Source organism: Ascaphus truei, chromosome 6 (genome assembly GCF_040206685.1).
Source record: "Ascaphus truei isolate aAscTru1 chromosome 6, aAscTru1.hap1, whole genome shotgun sequence".
Taxonomy (NCBI): domain Eukaryota; kingdom Metazoa; phylum Chordata; class Amphibia; order Anura; family Ascaphidae; genus Ascaphus; species Ascaphus truei.
Window position 1 is genome coordinate 76,114,639 of NC_134488.1, and position 24,040 is coordinate 76,138,678.

The following is a 24,040-nucleotide window of genomic DNA, read 5'->3' on the forward strand; positions in this document are numbered from 1 at the left end:
GAGTGATTTCTAGGAGTTTATATTTGATAGGCAAACACAAATGTAACATATGTCCCAAAATAATTAGAATGAATACTATAAAACTGATCAAAGGAATATTTGTTATAGATCACAAACATTATGTACTAAAGTAATTTTATTTAGATACAATTAAAACTCCAAATAGGGCATTAAAAAAAAAATATATATATATACATACATACATTATATTATATACATTATATATATATATAAAATATAATGTATGTATGTATATATATATATTTTTTTTTTATTTTTAATTCATATATAAAATGAATTGGGGGAGTTAATGGCTTTGTCATTCTCAAATTTCTAGACCACAAGCCAATCACTACAAGCAGAATAACCTTCTGCAAAGGATGGAAGGCATATATACAAAATGGAAAATGGTATATGTAATATAATAAATAATATCAATCGATCTGAGAAACACCAGAAAGAGAAACACCAAATACAGAAAAAAGAGGTCATAAGTGCATAGACTAATGCATACTGTATATGGGTTTGTCAACTCATCTTTCTCCTTTTCTTGCTGTAGTTACCCAGTGCCTATATTGCATACTTGTGCATAAGGAATGACAGACAGTACTACAGTAATCTTATTTATTAGTTTATTATTCCATTGGGATTGTGTATCAATTAAATGACAAATTAGTCTATAAATGGTCTTGCAATGAGTGCAAGAGTTGAAGGCAAAGTGTTTCTCCTATGGTCTAACCTTTTCTGAATATGCATGCAGATCTCTAAATGGCCCAGTGTAAACCTCTGGCAACACTATTGTTGTTTATGACAACTGTTCCTAAGTGTGATGTGTAACTTGCAGACTCTGTTTCTGAGCTTATTCTCAGTTAAACTAGTGTAACAGAAGGCAGTATATCAAAGGCTTTATAAAGCGTACACGGAATGTGACAAACAATTGTACTGTAGGCTGTAAAGCATATTCCCCTGGCATTCTGATATTATTGTACTTGTAAACTTTCATGTCCTCACCAAGCGGTCTCGATGGGTAGGCAGAACAACGTTGGCTTTATGTAGGCAAAAATAATTAAACATCCCTGAAGGCATCACTATTATTCCCCTAACATTGTATGAGGATCTCTTTCAAACAAACAGTAGAACAAGCTCCGTTCTTGTTAATTTGTTATTGTAAATATTATATGCACTTAAATACTGCAGCAACCTATAGTGGGGATCGTGTCCGTGTGCATTTAAGGGCATCACAAGCATAATGTTTTCAATTGTCCTTAGCAATAGTTATGAGTTTTGTGTTCTGTTTAATATATGCTCCTGTCACAAGCAGATGATTTCACATGAGCAGGTTCTGATCACTATTCCAGTAAACCAATATACTGTACTAGTTTCTTCCCACAAGGTCACACCATATAGTAATATGCTATAGATTATTTCCAGTATTGAGCAAAATATTCAGGTCCGATATTTTATCAGGAACGGCAGAATTACCACAGTGAATGAGGTCACAGATATTACAAAAGATGGAGGAAATGTAACACAGAGGTCACCAAGAGATACATCAATGACCTGACATGACATTAATCCACCCTTGTACATCATCAGTCAATCAAGTTAATGACTACTTATTCAAGTTCCTACAATGCACGCGTCTGTGTTTGGGGAACTGTTTTGGTTTTCTTGCTGTCACATAGTCTAATTACAGCTTTGGAATCACTATATTCCTGGTATAGCAAGGGGACAAACGTGCCTTAGCAGATGAGACACTGACACAGAGCTTAATGACTTGTTTTGTACCTAAAATGCATAAAAATGACTGAGCATTTCAATGTTGACACGTAGTATCTCGCCCTCAAAACTGACACTGGAAACATGGCTTTTAAGCAGTGCTCCGTGCAGGTAGTGAAGTGGAAACCTTGACTCCGTATTCATTTGCCTAAGCAGTAAAGCAGTGAAGCATATGCCTATTGATTTTACTTTAAAACAATGTTCATGCACATTATTGACACAGTGAAAGTCCATTTAATCCAGGATCTCATGAACGGGATTTATATGTGACTGCCCTGAATCAATTAAACATTGTCTTCAAGACTACGGACCTGAGCATCTCCAAAAAGAGACTTAAAAATGAATCCCTTCATGAACATTGTCCTCAGTATTGTGTATCTATACAACCCATGGAGAGGTACCTGTGAACACACCTGAGGTATCTGGAAAATAATCTAATTTTAATATATGTTTCATATCCACATTTCTCTCTCATGTTCAACTGAAATTTGACTCTTTACAGCATTTTTGGTATTAAAAGTTCTATTAAACTTTGTAGCAAATATATAAACTTTTATAAATTTGAAACAAAAAAAAAATGGCAAACTGAACTTGGACTAGTTTTCCAATCTCTGCGCTTTTGATGGTAAACTAAACTGCCCCGTTATGGTGCAGGCATGGATTATAAAATACACCCGGGTGCCATTTATAGCACCGTGAAGGTACTTTCTGACTAGGAGAGGGTCAGTTTTAATTTCCCCTCTCACAATTGTGGGGTCAAACTGGCATGACCAAAACAAATGGGGTTTGTTTGTTTGTTTTCTTGGATCATTGAACACCCTCCACAACAAACAGGGAGACAATCTTTAGCTAACAGAGTCAGTATCACCACGTATAGTAGCATGCATTATCAAATAGGCAGACAGTATAAGGACAAAAGTAATCTAAGGACAATGAGATCTTTAAAAGCTTAATTATAGGTAATTGACACATTTAAAACATCAGACACATTTTAAATAATTATTTTAACTTTTCCATGGTGAACAAAAGCTTTTACAATATGGATCTAATAGCTTATTTTCGCAAGTCCTCTAATCTAGAAGTACAGTGTTGTTTTTGTTTGGTCCATTGTTTGTAAAATAATTATGAAGCCATCATTAGTCAAACAGATACACATAAATAGCTGATAAGCTTTAATTCAGTGGACCAAGAAAATAAGGGAAACATATTCATTTTTTATTAGGATGAATATATGTATAAGGATTACATTAAAGGTGATAGCATCTAAGCAAGTCGATTACACGGATACATTCTTTATATACAGTATGTATTTTTTACATGCTATGTGGAACTTCCCCTTTTAACTTAATCGTGCGAACTTTGCATTTTACCGTAGTCTGATCAATAGAGATAGCATTGCTTCTTTAATCCTCCCTCTTTCATTCATCCGATAGATTTATGTTAAATTGCAGTAGGTATGTTTATTCCCCTTTGCAAGTAATGGTGATTCACATACTGGCAAAAAAAATGTAACCTTCAGAAGTGGAGAGCCCACAGAGCATTGCTAAATGGATTAAATGGTGTTCAAGCCATAAAAGACAAAATCCTACAGTAAAGACAGTTGAATAATAAAAGACACACTTACATTATTACACTGACCTACAGAACAAGAAAGGATATTTAAATTAAGAGACTCTTCGTCAGTTGGTATTTAATATAGCAGAGATGAATCTTGTTGTTAATGTACATGGTTCTGTTAAACTTACAATTGTATGTTCCGGATTTAATTTTGAAATCATACAGTAATAACATGGAAATGCATTTCAAGGGTCCTGTTCCGTGCTGGTTCAATTACGCTGGTCTCATATGGTTACAGAAACATGATGAAATTAACCTATACAATAGTCCATTGATCCTGTAAATCTTACCACATTGGGTCAATTCCCACTTGAATAGTAAACACAAACAAAAACTGTTGCCTTTTAATTTGTCACACAACATATTTCCATTGTTCATGTTGGTATTATTGATTTTTAGTGCTGTATACCAGAATCCCTTTACGCAATATTCTTGGGTATCTTTAGTGGAAGAGTTAAAACATGATTATTGCTGCTTGTTATAGAGGTGCACATGCAGTGTGTAATGATTCCACAGAAGCCCACACATTTCATTGGGGACCATTTGGATCTATGGAAAGCAGCTGCACTAAGTCTGGTATAGCATGACCATGCAGCTCTGCCCCTTCCCTTTACCAGTTCACAAGGAAGACTTCACAAGGAAGATTAAGGGGTTAAGTTTTACTGGGGGAGTGCCCTCAGGCTTGCCTTATAATAGGGATGGTCACATGGGGAAAGCTTCTTACCTCATGGCCTTCCACTTAAGTAAAAGTAAAAGAAAAAAAAAGTTTTTTTTTTAAAGGGACTAGTAGAAAAGAATAAGTAGAAATAGAAAATAATAATTCATGTAATTTTGTTGAAGTGTGCGTAATTTGTCACAGCTTAGCAGAGTTGGCTTTCTAGATTTGGGCATAATTATTTTATAAGTTGAATTGTAACAATTAGTATGCCGCGGGTCAGGTTAAATTAGTTTGGGAGCATTCTCCGTTATCAATACTATATTTTCTGGTGCTATTGCCATTTGCTCAAGGTCACTGGCAAGGTCATCTGGTTATTTATATAACAAAGCTGTGGTCTTGTTTCTTTAATGAAGCATTGTGTGTTTATTTAATTAAATAGGTAAAGGATAAAGGAGGGTCTTTAAGGCCTGGACAGGTCATGACTAAGGTATATTTTCAGGCTGGTGAAAAGAAGACTTTTATTGGAAAAATAATGAATAGCATTACTAACTTTCCTTTATACGGGATGCAGAAGAAATTCATAAATTAGATACATATGTTTGCACTATCATACAGTAGGATGTAGACTCAAAATACAGCGTAATCTCTAAATGACCTGTAAAAGACTAGCCTTTACTAGGGATGCCACATTTAAGTTTTTATAATACGGGACTCTGAAATCCAGTATGAAAGTGTGACGTCATAATGAGTGATGAATGATTTGCAGATGCTCTGAGTTGAATGGTATCTTCTGCTTTGGTTTTTATCATCTCTGCTCTTGGGCGGGCAGGAAAAGACGTACACTGAACTAGCAAGTAGCAGTGGGAGAAAAAATAACACCTATAGGGGTGGGTGTCACGGTATTATGAGATGACCGGTCAGTGTCCTAACTTTATTATTCTATCGGAAAAGGTAACTATTACACTCAAGTAGAAACCTATTATATTTCTACGACTGATTTCATTACAGTAATTTTAATTCTGATATTTCACATCAAGGCGCTACAATATGGGACAATTATGCGTCCCGACAGACCTTTCCAGGACAACGGGACAAGTCAAGGAAATAAGCAACCCTAGTCAATACCCATAATATAACTCCAAAACCCCATTCTAAATCAGTCTACGTAATAGTCTTCTTCTTGTTCTTGTTCTTCTTCTAATAGTGTACGCTGGTGTACATACATTTTTATAGACGCCATCACTGTATCATAGAGACTACAATCTAAGTTTTGTGCCGGAGGCATAGAGAAATAAAGAGGTTTATCTATCTACATATTTATAACGTCATAATGTCTATATTTAGATATATTATCCAGTCCTTTAAACCACCACTTTTACTTTCCTCTCACCTTTCACTTGCAATCACATTTGGTAACTGAGTCTCTGAAAAAATGGAAAATATACAACCTTTGATTGGTAAGACCATATACTTAGTTCCTAGTTAAGATCTAGCCCCCTTCGTGCTGGAAGAGCCATTAGTGAACAGCAAAATGAAAGTGCTGATCTTTACCAAGCATCCTATATTCCTCCAAGCCCAACACCTTTCTGAAGCTTTTTCTATTTAAAAACCCATTAAAGGGAAAGGTACAGGTGGTAGTGTACATTGATCTGTAATTCTACGGTGTGTACATCTCTTAAATAATATGTACATCAAACAGCAAGTGACTGTTAAGTGCTGATATTAATCAAACTGTAAAGGTTTCAACCTTGTGGCAATAAAGGTTTAAATAAAACCTTCCCCCTCCTTCCATTTTTCTCATGTGCATTCAATGGCACAGAAGAATGCACAGGAGAGGGAGACGGGGAAAGTAGCTTTGAATCCTTAGTGGCTGAGTGAATAAATGGGATGAAATTCAAACTAGCTTTCCATAGAAACAGACACACTTGCACACAAGATTCTACACTCGCTGAGAAAGGCAGAGAGAGACAAGAGCAAAGCGAAGGACAATGATGGGAGTATTTACATCGTAACTCAAAGCTCTTCAGAATCCTTCCCGTCTCTAGAAGACTATGGATTTTGGGAGCCTTCCACAGAAGCACAGTAGGTAGCCTTTATTTCTATGACTTTAAGAATTTGTTTTGCTTTTTATGTTTCTTTACTTCTGCTTGCCAGCTTGACCCTACCAATGCTTGAAACCAAATCCCCTTTATTCAACATGCATATGCTAAAAGATGTACCTATTAAATGAATCTACTGTCGTACTGGAAATGTTTTCCCAAGGATCTCACTTTTTGTGTTTGATATCTTGCAATTGACCAAAGCAATAAAGAGATATACAGTTCAGGGTTGCAGTGCCTAGGAAAAAGTGACAGTGTGAGAGGCACGCAGAGAGGCTGGCATAATGCATACAGTATTGAGCTTTTTTCTCCTATCTATATTCTACTAATACCTGAGCAATAATCAGAATATATGTTCAAGCCCTGAAACACATTTATGTTACTTGATTGGCTCTGTGATTGTAAGCATGGACTTTAAAGGGTTTTCAGGTCTCTCTTGTACCGTAACTACTTCTAATAGTTTTTATTTGATCTAGAGCAAATGTAGGGGTTTTGTAACATCTCTAACATTGCATTAGGGACCGTACCTCATGCAGTGTCCCAGAATGTGAAAAACATTCCTAATCAGGGGTGGAAACAGAATATGCCTAGTATATAACTGTTTGATCCCATTCAGTAGCTCTGAACGAAGCATCGCTCGTCCTTTTCAACTTGTGATAGAGGCTGGAATGGATCACACTGCTAATAGTGACAGGCAAACTTTGCTGGAATCGAAGATACATCTATCATGTTCTCATTTAAAACAATTCAAGTGATCCCCAATAGAGGGATGTGCTTTGTAACGTAAATAAATAATGAAACATGCTCACATTTTAGTATGTAACTACGGCAACGTGACACAGACAGGTTCTGAGTGTGTCTGGGCTGCTGCCTTCCTTGCTCTCTGCTTGCTGGCTGTTCACTCTTTGTCAGTGTCACTCGGAGGACACAGTGCTAAGTCTCCAGTCCCCGTTTGACACATTTTGGATACTGATTGCTTTTGACACAGTTAAGCTCTGTGGATCATCAAGCCAGTGCTGCCTCTAACTGCACCTATTTGAAGGCAGAGTAGACTGCTATGCACTGCCGCCTTCTCTGGCAACAAAAGAGTTAAATTACTTCACTTTGAGATGCCGCAGAAACAAAATAGATTGTTCTCCCACATGTAACATGAGCGTATTATAATACAAATTCAGTACGCTCGAGACACCGGGAGACAGGGGAAAGGATATGTCTGAGTTAACGATGCTTAGTGAAAAAATAGAAACTGTTTTAATGATAGCTTTTGCTTAAATGCTGTCATTTTTACTTGCTGTATTCCACTACTACAAAGATAGGCAGAGCATCGTTTTGTGCTTTTGCAGTAAAGATGTTGCACGGGTTGGCAAATGTAATGCAGATTGGATGTTTTAAGATATACCGCTGTGCCAAAATACATAGCAAAGGGCTGCGGCTTGCACAAAAAAACACAGGGATTCTTGTACATAAAGCTACATAAAGCATTTTCTTAAAACAGTTTGTTTGCACTGTACTGAACAGAGTAAAAAATTGCCCAAAGAACATACAGTTTAGTTTAGTGCCTGGAGCACAGAGAGGCAAAGTTACATGCTCAAGGTTATCACACCACGCTACAGTACTGGGTTTTAAACCCAAATGGCTGACTCCAAAGACCATTATCGCAAGAGGTTTTTCCATGGCTCATTTAAAGATTACCGTGTACTAAAACAGTAATGCCGCTCACGGCAGTAACATAAAACCCAAAATGCTACTTTTTGGCTTGTTTTGTAGTCAGAGCTAGAGTGCTATTGGACTGCGATTTTCAAATCAGTAGTTTAGTTTAGAAGCATATATCAAATTTGAAATATGGTGAATATTTTTTTAAGGGGACTTTGAGCTTTAAAATGGTTCTTACTGTGTTTAATTTGAGCCAGAACCTCGTTGTTAATCCTGTCTATATTGAAGTGACGTTGAGCCCTTACTTTAGAATTAAACTACTACAATGACATCTTTATAAGATACCTGTATACAGTGTGTGCTTTTCAGACACGTCTTAGAAAAGTTGAAGTGTTGAGTATTTGCATGATATATTTTTAGCACTCTAATGCTTTTCTGGCTGTTATTCATGCTGTTTACAGAACCTAACACCTTTGTCAAATCTTCAGCTGCCGGAGGGCCCTGTGTTGGATCTCTCAGCAAAGTATTAGCCTTGTTTAAGACAATACCACAAACCTAGGATGCTGCTGCTGCAAAAGTTCAGCTGCATCAACAGCCAGCACAGACAGGTAATTAGCCGAGTGACGGCAGGTGTGAGAAGAGCTGCAGAGTCAAACAAAGCAGTGGCTTATACAGTACTTTAGCGCGTGCCCAGGAGACAAGACAATATCTTGCAATAAAACCAGATGAGAGGTGATAGAGTGGTGATAGCTGAACTTCACAAACATAACAGCTTTGCTGCTAGGCCAGCAAAATCAACATTCTGCAGGTCTGAGAACTAGTGCAAGGATGAAGTCCTTTCACACCAGAGAAAGTTGTAAGATGCAAACCATTGGTTTTCATGTTTGTCTTCTCTATAATATAATCAGCCAGGGGCACATACATTAAAAGGCACTATTAAAATCCACTGCAGAATCTATCTTCTGTCTTTGGTTTGAATGCTAATAAAATATATACTGTATATTTTTAAATATAAAATGTGAGTTTTCCCATTGCATTTAACTTGTTGACATTATGTCCTTGCACTCTGTAGGAATACAGTATGTGTAGCATTAGGAAGTTACCTCACTAATCATGCTTATGTAGCACTGCCCCTCCGCCTCTCTGGGAGATCTTGCTATTGCTACAGGTGTGATGGTGCGAAATACCTGTGAGGGTCCAGGAGATGCTGAGGGTCCACGATGGTAAGGGGAAACAAGACAGTCTTTTTGTGATCCTTTAGGCACTTTTCATTGTGTCAGCGCCTCCAGTCATAGCAGGGTCCAGGTGTACTTCAGACAGTCCCCACCATGACAGTCTTCTCTCATACCTCTACCCAATAGACTGTCATTTAGGCAGAGGTATATAAAACAGGATCCTTTATTGAGGCAGCCACTGCAGTTGTTATTACAGCGTATGCATAGGGTTTGCAGGATAAGACCCAGACCTCTGGATGGTACCGGCCTTCTGGGAGTCTTGAGGCCTTACAGTCTATTAGATCTGCACCTCAACTCCCTAGGGGGCTGAGCACATGTCTCCTCCCGACCAGGAGGGACTCAGCTCCACTCCTCCAACTAGACTTACAACTAGACTGACAATAATTTAGAACACTTCCTCCCTAAGGCACAGAGGAGGAGGGCACAATTTCTGCACCATACATGACTACATACAGACACAGTTCACCTCCACCCCGGTCACTCAGCGAGGCAGCATGAGGGGGGGTTAACCCCACAGGATAGCCTTACACTGCCTGTAGCTACTAGAACTTACGTGACAGGAGGCAGAAAATATAGCCTGGACCAGCAGTGGCTACACTCTCCCCGTGGTGAAATTCCCATGTCCTCACTGGGACCAAATTTGGGGCACCATCCATTAACCTGGAGCTTGCAAAACAATAACAGGTTACACATGTAAGATGGTATAACATTAACCAGAGTTAAGTATACAGACATTAGGAACCCATGTCATCCACTGATTACAGCGATGATGATAACAGAAAACTCTTTCAACATAAAGAGTATAGGATCCCTATTTGGACAGACCATCACGGGGAAAATGGGATAATATAAAGGTGGGTTCAGCAGTGGCAGAGCTTGCACCAGCAGATGCAACAGGAGACTGGATACTGTCCTGCACAGGGATGGCCTTGGAAGTACAGGCCGGTGATTGGATCCTAGAAGTGTCCCGGACAAGTCCTTCTGGGGTGGGCTTACCCTTACCCCAAGTTGGTAGTATCGGGGCGGACGTAGTGGCCTGGGAAGGGACATGGGCAGCTGGGGCCAGTGAACAGGGCCTTACATTGTCCATGACCAGTCCTTTGGGTGCAATCTTACCACGGCCCCTAGGGAGGGGTAGTGTGGTGGTATCAGGGGTCCGTGACCCCTTCCTCGAGATCAGGTCTAGGTAGGGGAGTGTCAGTGAAAGGCTGTCCGAGCAGAGGTTCCGCAACTTTAGCAGCCGCCATCTTTCTGACGTCATCATCACTGGCCAATCCCGCGAGATCAGCAGCGCCGAAATTGCATCACCCCGTGGCACACTGAACAAGGCCCTGTCTGGCTCCTCATTCAGGTAGGCCACAGAAGGAACAGGGATGAAATAAGAAGTAGGAGCCTCACCCTTCCGAAGGTAGTGGACGTCTTCTGACTCCTCCGGATCCTCCGCAGGTGGCTCCTTCACTGCTCCGTCGTCTTCCTCGGGCGCAGGGCTCCTCTGGGGCTCCGGGTACACCACGGCCTTCTGGATGGATGTCTCTGGTTCGGGACTCCGCCTCCGACTGCAGGTAAGGGTTGATCTTTCCCCCATAGGTCTTGAACGGCTGATTTAATCTTCTTCTGAGGAGGGTAAGGACACCTCCTTCGGACCGCGGTGTTGGGACACCCCGCATTCCCCGGCGGCCATTGGCACAGAGCTTGCCCACTCCCGTGCCGGCAGGGGAAGCGCACCCAACACCCCCGGGGCAGTCAACTCACCCTCCAGTTCATTGGGTACCGTGACGTTGGTTGGCACAGGGCTGACAGGCAGCATGAATAAGGCCATGCAGTGGTGGCACCGCACAGATGGGCTGGCATCACCCCCAGGGAGTCGGCAGTTTGGGCATACACAGCGGAGGTGGTGTTGGCCGTGGATGGTGACTACCAGGTAGCCTCCTGGTAGATAGTAATTGGTTGGCTCCAATTCAGATTTTCTTTCTTTCTTTCTTTAGTGAGGTAGTGTAGACAGAGGTTGTGCAGCTCTGATCACTTGCTCAGCTCCGTGGAACTGAATTAGGCTGGGTGTAGTCGGCTCCTCTTAGAATTTAAACCACATCCGATTGGCTCCTAGGTGTTGCCCCCTTCCCTAGGTGGAATATAGGACAGGAGCATAGATGAACAGGGCTGAGCCAGTCACAGCGATGAGCAGGGCGTTGGTTTTGCGCCAAATAGCTTGCACTAACTTTGCCCATGCGGTCTCGTATTTCTGGCAGGAATGCCATTTTGAGAGTACAGCCCGTGTGGTGGACTCCATTTTGAGCACAATAGCACAGTCCATGAAGCAAAAGGTACACAGGGTCCCCAGCTACAACAGAAAGGGCCTGTTCCTTAAATTGAATTTTCAATAAATGAAAGGTACACACTCCCTGGACAACTTCCCACAGGCTATGTCCCCACAAGCTCATTTTGTTGAAGGTAACCAGGGTTCCCAGCAACAACTGAAAGAGCCCTGTCCCTAGTATTTTTATTTTATGCAGTTAGGAGGGTACACACTCCCTGGACCTTTCCCACAGGGTACGCCCCAACCACTGGTCTGTATTTAGATGAAGGTTCACGCTCCCTGAACAATTTCCAACAGGGTATGCCCCAACTGACTCTTTTATTCCTGATGAAGGGTATCCACGCTCCCTGGAACAATTCCCTCAGGGTACGCCCCAACATAGTCTTTATCTTTGGTAAGGGTCTAGGCAACCCCCTCCCTGATGTAGCCTCAGAGAGAGGTTCCCCCCTTCCTTAACTCTAAATGGGTGCGCAGGGTCCCTGGTGAAGCCTCAGGGGCTCGGCCTCGGCCTCTTCTGTGCTGTACTTCTGCAATGTCTTAGAATCTTGCCATGTTCTGCATCTCAGCAGTGCCTCCAATTGTAGCCCTGCTCCCCCCCCCCCTCCCCTTCCTCTGCGAGATCTTGCTATTGTTGCTACAGGTGTCATGGTGCTAAATACCTGTGAGGGTCCAGGAGATGCTGAGGGTCCACGATGGCAAGGGGAACCAGGACAAGCTTTTGGTTATCTTTCAGGTTCTTCTCATGGTGTCAGCGCCTCCAGTCATATCAGGCTCCAGGTGTACTGGAGACAGTCACCACCATGACAGTCTTCTCTCATTCCTTTACCCAATAGACTATCACTTAGGCAGAGGTATATAAAACAGGATCCTTTATTGAGGCAACCACTGCAGTTGTTATTACAGTGTATGCATAGGGTTTGCGTGATATGACCCAGACCTCTGGTTGGTACCGGCCTTCTGGCAGTCTTGAGGCCTTGCAGTCTATTAGATCTGTTCACCTCAACTCCCTAGGGGGCTGAGAACATGTCTCCTCCCGACCGGGAGGGACTCGGCTCCACTCCTCCTCCGACTAGACTTACAACTAGACTGACAATAATTTAGAACACTTCCTCCCTAAGGCACAGAGGAGGAGGGCACAAGGTCTGCGCTATGATTGGCTACACACAGACACGGTTCACCTCCACCCCAATCACTCAGAGAGGCATCATGAGGAGGGGTGGGTGGGGAAACCCCACAGGATAGCCTGACACTGCCTGTAGCTACTAGGACTTATGTGATAGGAGGCAGAAAATATAGCCTGGACTAGCTATGGCTACACTTATTTTACCAGTTCTGATTTATTTTTATTTTTAATTACAGCTTTTCTTTTCAATAAGATTTATTTTGTCACTTAGGATTCATCTAATTTGTATGCATTTGTTCAGTACATATGCTAAGAGGGCTACTTACAGTACAGTATAAGAAGCCATACAATAGGAGAACTACAGTTTAATTCATTCATGGATTTGGTGAATCCCACAATTGATCATTTTCCATACTTAACCTACTTTGTTAGACGCCTGGGGATATTAAGGCTGGTAATGATTAATGGGATGCAATGCTTCATTATATCATTATGACATCTCTAAAGTTTGTGGTGATAGTTAATCAATTTCTTTTAAAACCAATAGCCTTTCAGAGGTGTGATGAAATTATGCATTTTGAAAGAGAAGGATGGAATTCTTAACTTAATTCAAACCAATACTCTATGTTTTATTTACCACATCATATTAAATTAACTATTCTCTGATTTAAATATTTTAAATTCATTAAATATGATAAACAAATATGAACCACAATTTTACTGAAAAATTTGGATAATTTAGGATTATTAGTTAGACAAAATAAAAAAAAGTTTCATAATCCTTACCATGATACCTATATTATTTTGCATATTTGAATTGAATAGAATGCTTATTTTGACGTACTATAAAAAAGGTAAGATTTCAATGAAGCTCAGATCCTTCTGTTGATACATTGCCCCATAATGATGGTTTCGGATGATTTTTCAGAGAAGAGACTAGACTATGAACTTCTATATTGACTGTCTTATCTGCACAGTTCCCCCTGCTCGTTTCGAAAAAAATATATATACAGGTGTATACCTGTAGGATGCAGTGGGTCTCCGGTGATAACCTGTACCACCGAGATTCTTACCGGGGAAGAGCATCCCCTCCATAGGAAACACAACGGTGTTTATATCTTCCGCTAATAATAAGATGTGACATCATTCACCACGGCTTCCTATTGGCACACGTGACACAGAAGTTTAAATACCAGGAAGTAACCTGTGGCACATTCCCTGGTAAGTATCTTTGGGTTCATGGGGTACCTGGAGCTGAAATTAATTAATTAGTTTTGCTCCAGAAACCCCCTGCTTCCCAGCTCTATTAAAAAAGGGGGTTGGGTGGGGGACTGCTCTTTTATGCCTTCCTCCTGTGTCTGAAACGAATTGAGGTAAGCAATGTTGCAGTACCTTCTAATTTAATCCATGCTGTTACTTAGTGAAAATACGGAGGGAACGGATTGAAACTCAAGGGTCCACAGTTTGACAGGCATGTAGCACCCTCAGCATGCATCTCCTGATCACATTGCAAAGATATCCACTGCGCTACAATCAAAACGCCACAGAAGAACGATGCCCTCCTTTTTCAGACCATTGAAAACTTAAACAGATTGTATTTATATTTATTTTAGGAAAATCAGTAATCAGTGTATTTTAGTCATATGCTAGACTTAGCCGTGCTGTAGCCCCAAACCATACACACGGGGTAAAGTGCAGACAAATCTGCAGGCTGGTTTTGCTCATGCTTATTGCATGAGAAGGGATGCAATTTTAAACACATTAAATGGACTTTGTACTCACCACTGCATATTCCACCATACAGTGCTCTCAGGCCTGTGGACTCCATCACGTGGTAGCATCTTCATTTACATATTAGGTGTCAGCCTGGAGATGAGTGGTAGTGCACTGTATCAAGTACTTGGGATGACATTTTCAGGTTGGGGACAGGAAGAAACTGAGGGAGCACTCAGGTTTTGGGATACATGTACAGTATGTAGTCAAAGAGGCAAACAAGGAAGGCAGACAAGATTATGTAGATGTGGCTTCCTTGTGTAGGTATTAAACTATACTTCAAGAGCCTCAGGGTGAACATCAACCATCTTCTAGTTATGATTTGTTGGTGTGGTCTTGATAACTGTTGTCATGACTGGCATAGAAATGTTGGTTAACCACTTATTTTTAGGCACACGTTATAACTGTAGCCATGCAGCCCCTGGCTACTAGTTTCTCTGCCTAACACGTAAGTCCTGGTACCAGCGCAGCCGTGTTAGGGTTAAATTTGCCCTTGCTGTAGTAAGCAGCTCCCTTGAGTGACAGGAGTGTGGCTTAGGGCCTGTGTACTACCCATAGGGGGCTGAGACCTGGAGCCCCTCCCCTGGTAACAAAAAGGAGCTGCAATTCCAAATTTAGTCTGTTCTCTGAGTATGGAGCCAAGGCTCTGCTTCACCTTCCTTCCCCTCCCTCAGGGGAGTGGGATCATCTACTCCATACTCCACCAGGGAGTGTGAGAGACAGGGATAGACCTTTGGGGCCTCAAGCCCTGGGGGTTGAGTCCAGGGACCAAGAGAAGAGCAAGCTGCGAGGTGACCCTCCGCTGGGTTATGTAGGGTCCAGTGGGGGATAATCTCTCTTGCTGCAGAAAGGAAAGTGTACGGATGTATGCTGTTCACTGTTTGGCATGCTGTTGCTGTACCTAAAAAATAAAGAACCAGTGACTGTTTTATACTCCTGCCTGAGGCTGCAGTTCTTCAGGGAGAGGGTGAGAGTGTTTTCCACAGGGGACTGCAACTATCTGCGATAGGCCCTGTGGGAATTGAGGCGCTGCAACACAGAGAAAAGAACTAACCAAGCACCAAAAGCCTGTCCTGTCCATCAACAACAACAACGGCAGATGCTCAAGGCCTTCTGTGAGCCTAACAGGTAGCACCAACCGCAGGTAACAGCAGTGAATCTCCCTTAGGCTGTGCTTATTGTGCCGGCTTACTTATAGTAAGCGCGGCGCGACAGATTGGTCGCGATCGCTGTAAGTCATCTCTATTTGATTTTTGCAGCGACCGCAGCCTGACCGTCTCGTCGCCGTCGCCAGCACTATAAGCGTAGCCTTAGAGTGGGGGAACATGTTACATAACAAAAAATAGTTTTTGATTTATTGTTTACCCAGGTACATTGCATGGCTATAGATCAAATAATGGTCTCCATAACAAGAGAAACAGCATCAAATGTTACACGTTTTCCTTGAAAACTTTACCTACTTTATGGCACTCAAAATATAGAGCACAGTAAGAATAGGTGTCATCCTAATGGATGGTAGAGATAATTGAGCGCTAAAAAAATTATTCTAATTCACATATTCTGACCCAAGAGATGAAACCTTCCATCATGCATAAATAATAAACAATGATTAAAGTCTATGTCATTCATTTCAAAACGATGGTTAAAATCAGTATTTTACATCATAACACATTCCAAATGTTCTAAGTAAAGTGGGAAGTGATTTATTCTGCATCAACAAAGCCCATATGGTGTTACATAGCCTTAAAGTCCCATATCACATGTCCCCAACATATGTAATTGTAGGTAGCATTATATTATTTTCTCATTACATACTATATCCTTATGCTATTGCAGATAAAAAAAATCCATAAGGGAACTTGTACATATATTTCAAGAACAAGTTATGTTTATCACTGCTACTAATCACACTATAAAAGCTAGATAATTATAGTGACCTTATCTTTTTACTGCAGCCTTCACAGTAATATTAGAAAATACTTGCAGTACTATAGATCCACCAACGTCCATTCTATAACAAGCATGAGTTTATTTTCTATACCAGTAACAGAAGCTACAGCAATGTACATTGTATAATATAGGAACAATGAATACCTGCCGAAAAAGTCCGGCATTTGGTATGTGAAAGGAGGAGTAATGAAAGTGAAATATGGAGACCCTAAAGCTAGTTATGGGATTTTCTGCGATATTCACTAAACTCGAAAAAAGAGGTATTTGAGTTTAATCTGGTGTTAGCTGCTATTGACGAATCGCAGTTAACACCTAATAAGGCTCTGATACCCCTTATCAAAGCGGAGTGAATCCCGTCATTTGAGTTGGGTACTCTTCCAATCAGCCCATGTCTTCGGCACATTTTTAAAAGCATTACAATCTTCCTGGGACTTTTACTTAAGTGTACAGTCTTGTAGGACTGTTTGAAAGCACAGCATCTTGAGCTCTGTGCCTTCTAGATTTCCCTTTGAACATAATTCTTTACCCAAGTCCAGAAAAAAAACATGTGACAATCTTACATTTCAAAGTCCTATCCTTCTTTTGACATCAGCCTTAGAGAGATATTTAAGATGCTGCTAGGTCAAGATTACCATTCAGAATTCTATTTAGGTTGATGGAGTATGGCTGTCTTTCAAAATAATGTAGCTTATTAAAGCAAGTACCACATGTTTGACACAAACATATTTGCATAGTAATCAACCTGTGATGTGTTGCTGTGCCTTCTGGTAATGGATTGGCTTGATGTTATATAAAGTATACATGCTGTAGAAAAGGATATTCTTCTACAGTAGGCATATGTACTGGTTGAGTAAAAAGTCAATTTCTTATGAAAATGTATGGGAAGATATTCATGAGGGGGGTAGGTTATACACACAGATAGCAGAGAGACACGGGACAATCAAAACATCACAATGCAGAGCATAGTTCAGATATTTTATGCCATTTGAAATACATTAATAAACGCAATTGGAAAAATCAAATCAGTTCAACACAAACGACATATTTCCCCATTTCCATCCTCCTTTGGTTTAATCCCTATGTGGCAGAATGCATTTGAATTTACATTCCAAATTGATCTCCAATGCATTGCAATGTAATGTGGTACAGATAGTGCCAAGAATATAGGGGTGAAATGTCTACTGCCCCTTCACCGCCGATTACAAAAGCAACACAACATATATGAGGCATTGTTTATACCAGTAACCAAATATACCCCCCTTAACATGAAAATACATGTTTCACTACATAATGGCTCATGCTGCAATACATTTCTAGAACACTGCAAGCAGAGGCTGGTAAAGAAAGGTCACACTATGAGATATGAAAACATTACACATCTCCACTTTCTCACTCTTTTTATTGAAGCAGCATGAAAATATGATGAAATGATATTTGTGCCACATTATATTATATTTCTGTGCTGCAATAAATCTGGCTGTGCTTCTTCACAGCAGCTCCCATAAAACTAACGCCATGCAGTGGGGCAATTTGCAGTTACTGAGATATTTGCAGTGTTTTTGGAAGGATCCTGCCATCTGCTAATGTAAATGCCAAACTTCTTGTCTTCGAGAGGGAAATAATCATACTGAACCATTCTGAACAAGTCTTGTATTCATCTTGGCTTGTTTCAGAATATCTAAATGCTTGAGCTGCTCAATACATCAGAATATTGGGAGCATTAGGTGAATGTCCATTTTAATAATTCATGCCCAGCGATAACATTTACACTGTACAGTATAACACTGGTGTCTCCATTTGTGAAAGTCAATATCTTCTTCCTTAACTCATGCTCCCTTTCAAGACCTATTCTGAAAGAAAAGAAAATCCCACATGTACCTAAATTACCAGACTGGAAAGGTAATCCCTTTCGTGCGCAAGAATGTTTACCTAGTATTTAAATGTATTACTAATGCTACCACAGGGAATTCATCTACATTTCCCCTTTTTGAATCTTACATTGAAAAGATTGGAAGGAAAATATATGAAGAAATATAGCCTGAAATTTCATAGGGTGGACATTTAACTATATAACAACGTTTTCATGGTTTGCGGTTGGTAGGAAAGTGACAATAATTAGAATTGACGTTGTTTTGAGCCTTTGTGCTGCCTCTGGACCTGTGCTGTAACCGCACTGCTAGATGCAAAGTCTTGTGCAAAGCAGGAATTCTCTCGAGCTGCTTGGCAGGATTTTATCTTTTGTCTGCTATATGTTAAAATGACATACATTGCTAGAGCTCTAATAGATTTAAAGACTTTTGCACTTAAAATGGCAGCATATTAAGATCCTGTTGCCTTTTATCTCCTGTCTCCAGATATCAGAGGGAAAACTGGGAACTTCTCTTCATATTTTATTTAGTACCTTCTAAGGACTAAAAAAATCACTCCAATCACCTAAAAGGTATTGGCTAGAATGGATTTTTTTAGGTAAAATATAGGAAACATGAATAATGTCACTGTCCCATTAGCCTCCTTATTTTATTTGGTAAACATTAATATTTTAAAGTATTTTGTATTTACCAGACAATATTTGACTGGGAATTGAGTTGTCACAGACCTGTGCTTACCCAGTAAAATTGTTGTACATACTCTAGAACAGGGGTGGGGAACATCAGGCTCGAGGGCCGTATAAGGCCCCGAAATCATTTGGTCTGGCCCTGCTAAGGCAACTGCTATAACAGGGGTCACGGTGTGAGGCGCCGGCAGCCCTACACGATCCCCAGCAGCCACTGTACTAGTCCCAGCAGCCACCGTACTTCCCCCCGCACTCCCCCCGCAGCAGTTCCCACACTTCCCCAGCAGTTCCCCCCGCACTTACCCCAGCAGCCGCCCTACACGATCCCCCCAGCAGCAGCAACTACCAGAGGTAGGGGGGGATCTGTGTGCCTGCATGCCTGCTGTGTGCCTGCCTGTGTGCCTGTCTGTGTCTGTATGGCCCGCGAACGATGTTATAAATATACAAATGGCCTTTGGCAGAAAAAAGGTTCCCCACACCTGCTCTAGAAGAAGGGCGCTGATCTAATAGGACATATTTACTAAGTGGTGCTAAGATACTTCTGGCGCCAGATAAAACCTTTTGGCCCATTTACAGCAATTTTACTTAAATGGAAATTCTCTTTGGAACCCAACAGCTTCCCTCTTTCTTTCTGACTGAGAGTAGGGTTTTCTATGGCGTCATGGATGATGACATTTCACTTAATGGAGATTTGTGATATGTGATCTGTCAGGGGTGTTACGAAGATGACTTTATGAGCCTTAGGTGACAACAATTAAATTGGACGGTTTTGTCAAAATCCATAGAATGAGTAGTTTTTTTTGTTGGGACAAAAAAAAAGATCCACCTTTCCGTAAAAAAATGTAAAAATTAAAAAAACAAAGAGAAGCTTCCAGTCAGTATTCCAGCACTATCCCTTATAAAATAATTATCATTATATGCAACTTCTTGTTGTTCACCAACAAAAAAAGGTATTGGATACCACCATGAAAATATCCCTGCCTATGACTTATTATTGTAACTTTATACTTTGACTTGATTGTTTGATACATATTTTTTGAGTAGGTTTATTAGGTGAGTAGTAACATATTCACTGGTGCCAAGTATAGTCCCTGATGATAATAGTTCTAATTGAATTTTAATATTTAATGCTGGGATGGTCTATTGGCCACGAGGCACTTCTCCTTTCTTGCTAACAAAGCAAAAACAAATAACAGAACAGTTTCCTTAAATTATTAAAACACCAGTATGTTTTACTTATTTTGGAAAAGAAAATGATGTGCTTAAAGCAGGAATCTCGCCTACTTGGTTTTTTTTTATCCCCCCCCCCCCCGATATCCTCCTAACCTTCCATCCCCCATTTTATATGGGATGCGAATCAGGAATTTCTCATGGAGCTGAACTGTGCTATTTTCAGTAAAGGGAACCCCCTGATTTCACACATATTTACAGTACTGGTGAGGTTACTGGGTTATGTCTTCCTCCAGTGGAAACAAAATGGCTGCCAAATCCTGGGCCAATACAAAGCCACAACTGAGGATGTTGCAGCTTTCTATGGGACCGCCATTTAAACTCCCTTTAAAACACATGAAGTATAGTTATATATGTAAGTATCTTGCGAACTGGGCAGGGGAGGTTCCACGAAGCTGAAAAAAGCTCCACGGGACTTCCCAATTCCAATTCTGTAAAGAAAAGGAGGAACGGTAGTTAGGGGGATTGCTGCTTTAAAAGATATTGAAAAAATAACAAATTTCCATAGAAAGAATGAAATAAACTTTTAACATCATGGGCCTTATCCCTTTCAATGTATTAGAATTTATTCTATCATAATTAAACAAACAGAAGAAGAAATCTCTAACCTGCATTGTTAAAATCCCCAGGTAGCAAAAAAAATTATAGTTTGAGTAGTGATGATTAATACTCTAATAAAAAAATCAAAATGTCATGGAAGCAGGTTGTTGAAATAGCTAATTTTCACAATTTTTCATATATCCCAATCTTGGGACATATGAAAATAAAAAATAAACGTTGCCTCAAGTGAACAAATTTAAACCAGACGTCTTCAAAGATGAGCTTGTTTTTAAAATCCATTGTTCAACTTGTCCCAAATGCTCCTTACAGTTCATCTAAGTCTGCAACTAACTCTCCATTCAATAGGCAGAGCCAGCTCGGGGTATTCGTCACCATAGACACCTTCAGCCTTGCGCTCCCCCCCTCCACACTGAACTTTCAGATGTACAGTATTTCTTTATAATGTTATACCGCCATTCTTTCTCTTTCCCCCATTCTCTCACACTCCCTCGATCCTCTCACCCTCCCTATCCTCTCTCACACCGTACCTCCTCATCCTCTCACACCCTTCCTCCTCATCTCCTATCTCAACCCCTTCCTCGTCCTCCATTCCTCATACTCTCACACCCCCTCCTCATCCTCTTAGCCCCAGTCATCCTCTAACCCCCTTCTCATCGTCTCACCCTTCCTCCATCCTCATCCTCTCTCACGTCCCTCCTTCACCCCGACCCACACCTCTCGCTCATCCTCTCTCACCTCCCCTCCTCATCCTCTCACACCCTCATCATCTCACCCCTTCATACCCTCACCGTCCCCCCATTATCATCTTCTCACCCCCATCCTCTCTCCCCCTCTTACTTATGCCCTACACCCTTCATTCTCTCACTCCTCCTCCTCATTCTCTCACTTCCCCCTATTGATTTTCTCTCTCCCCCTCCTCATTCTCTCACACCCCTCCTCATTCTCACACTCTCCTCCTTCTCATTCTCTCACACCTCCCCTCTGCCTTCTCTCACTCCCCCCCTACTCTCCCCCTCCCTCTCCTCTTTCGCCCCTTATCTTTGTTCTTTCACTCCCCCTATCTCCTCATTCTTTCATTCCTCCTCATTATCCCCCTCCCCCTCCTCATTCTCTCCCTCCTACCTCCTTGTTCTCTCAATCCTCTTCCTTATTTTCTCTCTCCCACACTCCTCATTCTCTCAGTACCCCTTCCTCTTCATTCTCTCACTCCCCCTCCTCATCATTCTCTCAGTCGTCTCCTCCTCATTCGCTCACTCCCCAATCCTCATCATTATCTCACTCCCCCCCATCTCCTCATTCTTTCACTCCTCTTCATTTTCTCACTACGGCCTCCTCCTCATTCTCTCACTCCCCCTTCTCATTCTCTCACTCGCTCTTCTTCCTCATTCTCTCACCCCCTCCCTCCTCCTCATTCTCTCACTCCCGCTTCCTCCTCTCTCTCACTCCCTCACTTCTCTTAATTCTCTCACTCACTCTTCCTCCTCATACTCTCACTCACTCTTCCTCCTCATTCTCTCACTCCCTCATTCTCTCACCCACTTCCTCCTCCTCATTCTCTCACTCTTCCTCCTCATTCTCTTACTCCCGCCTCCTCATTCTCTCACTCCCTCCTCCTCATTCTCTCACCCCCTCCATCCTCCTCATTCTCTCACTCCCTCCATCCTCTTCATTCTCTCACTCACTCTTCCTCCTCATTCTCTCACCCCCTACCCCCTCCTCTCACTCTCTCCCTCCTCCTCCTCCCTGATTCTCTTACTCCCTCTTCCACCTCATTCTCTCACTCCCTCCTCCTTCTCTTCCTCATTCTCTCACCCCCTCCATCCTCCTCATTCTCCCACTTCCTCATCCTACTCACTCTCACCCTCTCCATCCTCTGTCCCCCCTCCCTCCTCCTCTTTCTCTCACCCCATCCCTCTCCACATTCTCTCACCCCCTCCCTCCTCCTCATTTTCTCACTCCCTCCTCCTCCTCATTCTCTCACCCCCTCCCTCCTCATTCTCTCACTCCCTCTTCCTCATTCTCTCACTCCCTCTTCCTCCTCATTCTCTCACCCCTTCCCTCCTCCTCATTCTCTCACTCTCTCCTCCTCATTCTCTCACTGCCCCCATCTCTGCATTCTTTCACCCCTCATCATTCTCTCACTCCCCCTCTCATTCAATCACTCCTCTCTCCTCATTCTCCTCATTCTCTCACCCTCTTTCTCATTCTCTCACTCCTCTCTTCATTCTCTCACCCTCCTTCTCATTCTCTCACTCCTCTCTTCATTCTCTCACTCTCCCATTCCATTAAACATGCCTACTTGGCTGGCTGTGCTCTTCTTAAGGTGGAGCAGGGGAGGACTTGTGTTGGAGCAGTGGCAGACACTGGAAGTCAGTTGGACCTCTGGGGAATGCTCGTCATCCAACCATCCTCCACTCCCACCGCCCATTGGGCTCCTCTTCCTCCGCCCGTCGTTGTCCTCCTCCGCTCCTACCGCCCCCCAAAAATTTGCATAGTGGTTGCACCGCCCTGTTAATAGGTACACTAATTTTTATTAAACTGTGTTCAGTATCTTAATTTTTATTAGAGTAATTGATTGTATTTGTATCATTTGAAATTATTGCTCTAAGGTTATTTCACTGTATGTTTAATTGTATATTATCTCTGAGATGGATTGTTATTTAATTTTCCATTCATTGCACTCACAATATCTTTATTGTTCATCAGTTATTGAAGATGCTACAAGCTATATTTATATGATGAAGGCATAAATAAATGATGAAGCACTTAGATACAAACCATGACACCTGATGAAGCACTTAGATACAAAACGTATGAAAACCTGAAGAAAGCCCTAAGTGTGGGGTGGCATAATTAATAAATAATAATTGTTTGTTCTTGCATAGCGCTGCTAGTTATAGAAGTCTTGTCCCCTTGTCTTGCTGTCCGCAAACAGTCCTTTTTTGTGCATCAAGACATCTTTTAATCAGATCAGTTCATTTGTGGGCTAAGGAAAATCTCCCTCCTGTTTCTTAGATCAGGCTTTTTCGAACAGTCCTAATCAACAAGGTGGAGGCTGGTTGATTGCCTTTGCAATTAACTGGCACACTGCTGGATTTAGAGACAGTTTTTCTTAACAGTGAGAGGTCCCTGTTACAGAGAGGAATACAAGTTATGTTATAGGTTTCTTTTTATTGTGTATATTGGAGCTTTGTTGGAGCTTCATGGTGGTGTTTTGGGGGTTAGTTAACCTTGCCCGACGGGCTCAATGGTATGCTAATGCCTAGTGGTGGCATTCAGTGGGTGAGTGGGCGAGTGGGCAAGGCTCATTGTGCTTTGGGTTCTTGGGGCCAATTCTCACTGTTGATGAGTCATCTAAGTGACAAGGGCTGTGCAGTTCTTGGCTTGGGGTGTTTGCGGGCCACGGTTAAGCACATTGGCCTTTATCAGGTTTAGGGAGCCCTCTGGCAGGGTTGACACTGTTGTGTGGAATTGACATTTAATAAAAGCTGTGA

At 41.6% G+C, this 24,040-nt stretch overlaps 1 protein-coding gene across 3 annotated transcripts in view; it reads left to right on the forward strand.

Annotated features, from left to right (window-relative positions):
* The window catches only part of PLCH2 (phospholipase C eta 2), a 498,290-nt gene that overhangs the window by 123,269 nt on the left and 350,981 nt on the right, over nucleotides 1-24,040 (forward strand). Inside the window, exon 1 of one of the 3 annotated variants that reach the window (XM_075604869.1) lies at nucleotides 5,801-6,136. The exons of the other annotated variants lie outside the window; for them this stretch is intronic. Coding sequence (XP_075460984.1) covers nucleotides 6,106-6,136 — 31 coding nt within the window. The 5' untranslated portion in view covers nucleotides 5,801-6,105. Of the gene's footprint in view, nucleotides 1-5,800; nucleotides 6,137-24,040 lie in introns of those variants that run through there. 3 annotated transcript variants of the gene reach the window in all.